Genomic DNA, 2,345 nt, shown 5'->3' with positions numbered 1-2,345 from the left:
GACGAATTTGACAAAGTCAATTTCTCATTAACTTGGGATGAATTAAATAATGAACATGAGCAACAAGCAACTGAAGTGGAATTAACACTAAGCCAGTTCCAGGAACAATATGGGTTTCATCCATCTATTTTGTTCACAAATGAAATTGAATTGACCATTGAGAATGAAACCAGCCCCAGTAGTAACGCACCATCCAGTAGCAATGTCTTCCCCCCAACTTTAGATCTGCATGAGAATAAAGAGTTCTTAGATGTTAACCTCACTGATGTTGGTGATTTCATTGTCCAAAATGAAAATAAAAAGACTGTATCGAAGACCTTGTCTGACATAAACAAATTTAAAAGGTTTCTTATGTCAAAAGCTGAATCAAAAGAAATCCACCACATAGAACCAACTCTTCTTGATGAGTATTTGGCCACTTTCCTGTTGTCCCTTAAAAAGTCAAATGGCACAGATTTTGAACAAAGCTCCCTCCGTGGCATCATTGCTAGTGTTGACAGGTACCTGAAACGACATCGCTATGGATGTTCAGTCATGACAGGGACTGGAGCCCAATTTGCACTCACAAGGGACACCTACAATGCAAAGAAAAAAGTCTTAAGATACAGGTAAAATTGAGATGAACGGTTATAACTAAAAGAAATTTGGCAAAAATAACATATTCAACAGAAAACGTATCATTTATGACAAAATTGGGAAAAAATCCCAAGTGTAGTCTGTACGAAACTAATACCCTGTCGACATAAAGTTGCAGTTAATAAATATAACTCTAAAAGTCACATTAAAAGTAATACTGTAAGCCTACGAAAGATAGAATACTCAAAAAATAAATTTAAATTTAAAAATATAGTCGAAAAGTTAAATGAAACAGTATAATAAATATAAATCACCAATTTAGGGTATGGGAAACCGTCCTAGGGAGGCCCATCCGCTGAGTGATACCGACATCGATCTGCTCTGGGAGAAGGGGATCCTTGGCACGGAGTCTCCGAAAGCCTTGTTAAATACAGTCTGGTTGAACAACTGCCTTCATTTTGGCTTGCGAGGTACAACGGAGCAATACAATTTGCGGTAAGAAACATTTTTACACACAAACACACAAAATATGTATCAATTTTTCTCATTATTTTTTCACCCCATTCACTAAGTACATCCGCTTCAACTAAATTGCTGTATTTAATTATTGTTCATATCTGACATTAAATTAAGATTCTTGTATTTTGTTAGGTGGGGAGACGTCCGCCTCCGTGTAGACTCGAATGGTGTCGAGTATCTCGAGTTAAACGAGCGGCAAACGAAAACGCGCACAGGAGAGAACATCGCTGACATAAGAAAAGTGTCTCCCAAGATGTTCGGCACTTCTGGACCAAGAAATCCCGTGTTAATTTACAAGCTGTACTCGAATATGCGTCCATCTGATTTTTCTTCAGATCAGCACCCTTTCTACCTGGCAACACGCACAATTGACACTGCATCCCAGTGGTTCTTGCGTCAACAATTGGGTGTCAACAAGCTGGGTCAGATGCTGAAGGCCATGGCAAAAGACGCCGGCTTTCCCGAGCACAAGAGAATAACCAACCACTCAGTTCGCAAATTCCTGGTCCAAAAACTTCGAAATGCAAACATTCCACCCACTGAAATCATGGCCATAACAGGGCACAAAAATGTCCAGTCCATAACCAATTATTCCACCATATCTGTTGAACAGCAGCAAAAGTGTTCCAACATTCTTGCTCAGTCCAGTAAATGTAACAAACAAACAGCTTCCTCTTGTTCACCTTCATGCACTGAAACTATGGTCGAAATGCAGCCTACACAACCACTGTCTACCGTTGAACAAGTTGATCTTGATTTTCGTCCCACCCAGTCACTTCACCAGCAAATGTCTTTCTCTCGTTCGAACAACTTTGCCTCACAATTCTTTGGTGCCACTTTCCACATTCAAAATTTTAATGTGAATAATTAGATTAAATCCAAGTTGTTATTGTTATTTCGTCACGAAATAACCACATATTACAACAAAGAAGCAAATGTTTTGCACCTCGTGTTCTAGTTGATAGTCTGAACATCGAAAGTGAATTGTGTGTGGTGTTAGGCTACGTTGTATACAGATGTAGTTCCTTGTATATAACAACTAAATGTTATATTAATGTTATAACACTTTTAGATTTGCAATTCAATATGAATAAAATTGTTATTAGTAACGCACGATTCTTTGTCACAGAACTATATTCTGTTTTTTTTTAAATGACAATTTGATCAGCGGTTATTTTTGGAACGAGGAGTAATACACTGATCTTGGTTACACTACAGTCATTATCAAAGTACGACAAACACTCATGAAA

The 2,345-nt window shown here is 38.0% G+C and overlaps 1 protein-coding gene across 1 annotated transcript; it reads left to right on the top strand.

The window, feature by feature from the left end:
* Nucleotides 1–901: 901 nt before the first annotated feature.
* Nucleotides 902–2,035, top strand: LOC127870281 (uncharacterized protein KIAA1958-like). The gene is made up of 2 exons (XM_052412910.1): nt 902–1,071; nt 1,228–2,035. Exons 1-2 carry the CDS (start codon nt 902–904, stop codon nt 1,964–1,966), a joined length of 909 nt encoding a protein of 302 aa, XP_052268870.1. The 3' UTR covers nt 1,967–2,035.
* The last annotated feature ends 310 nt before the right edge of the window (nt 2,036–2,345 follow it).

Source organism: Dreissena polymorpha, chromosome 2 (genome assembly GCF_020536995.1).
Source record: "Dreissena polymorpha isolate Duluth1 chromosome 2, UMN_Dpol_1.0, whole genome shotgun sequence".
In the NCBI taxonomy this organism is placed as follows: domain Eukaryota; kingdom Metazoa; phylum Mollusca; class Bivalvia; order Myida; family Dreissenidae; genus Dreissena; species Dreissena polymorpha.
Note: the sequence above shows the minus strand (reverse complement) of the source record. Positions and strands in the feature narration are given on the sequence as shown.

Coding starts and splice junctions, on each gene's coding strand:
- LOC127870281 (XM_052412910.1), top strand. CDS start 902: ATGGGAAACCGTCCTAGGGAGGCCCATCCGCTGAGTGATACCGACATC. Junction 1,072..1,227: donor ACGGAGCAATACAATTTGCG/GTAAGAAACATT, acceptor GTATTTTGTTAG/GTGGGGAGACGTCCGCCTCC.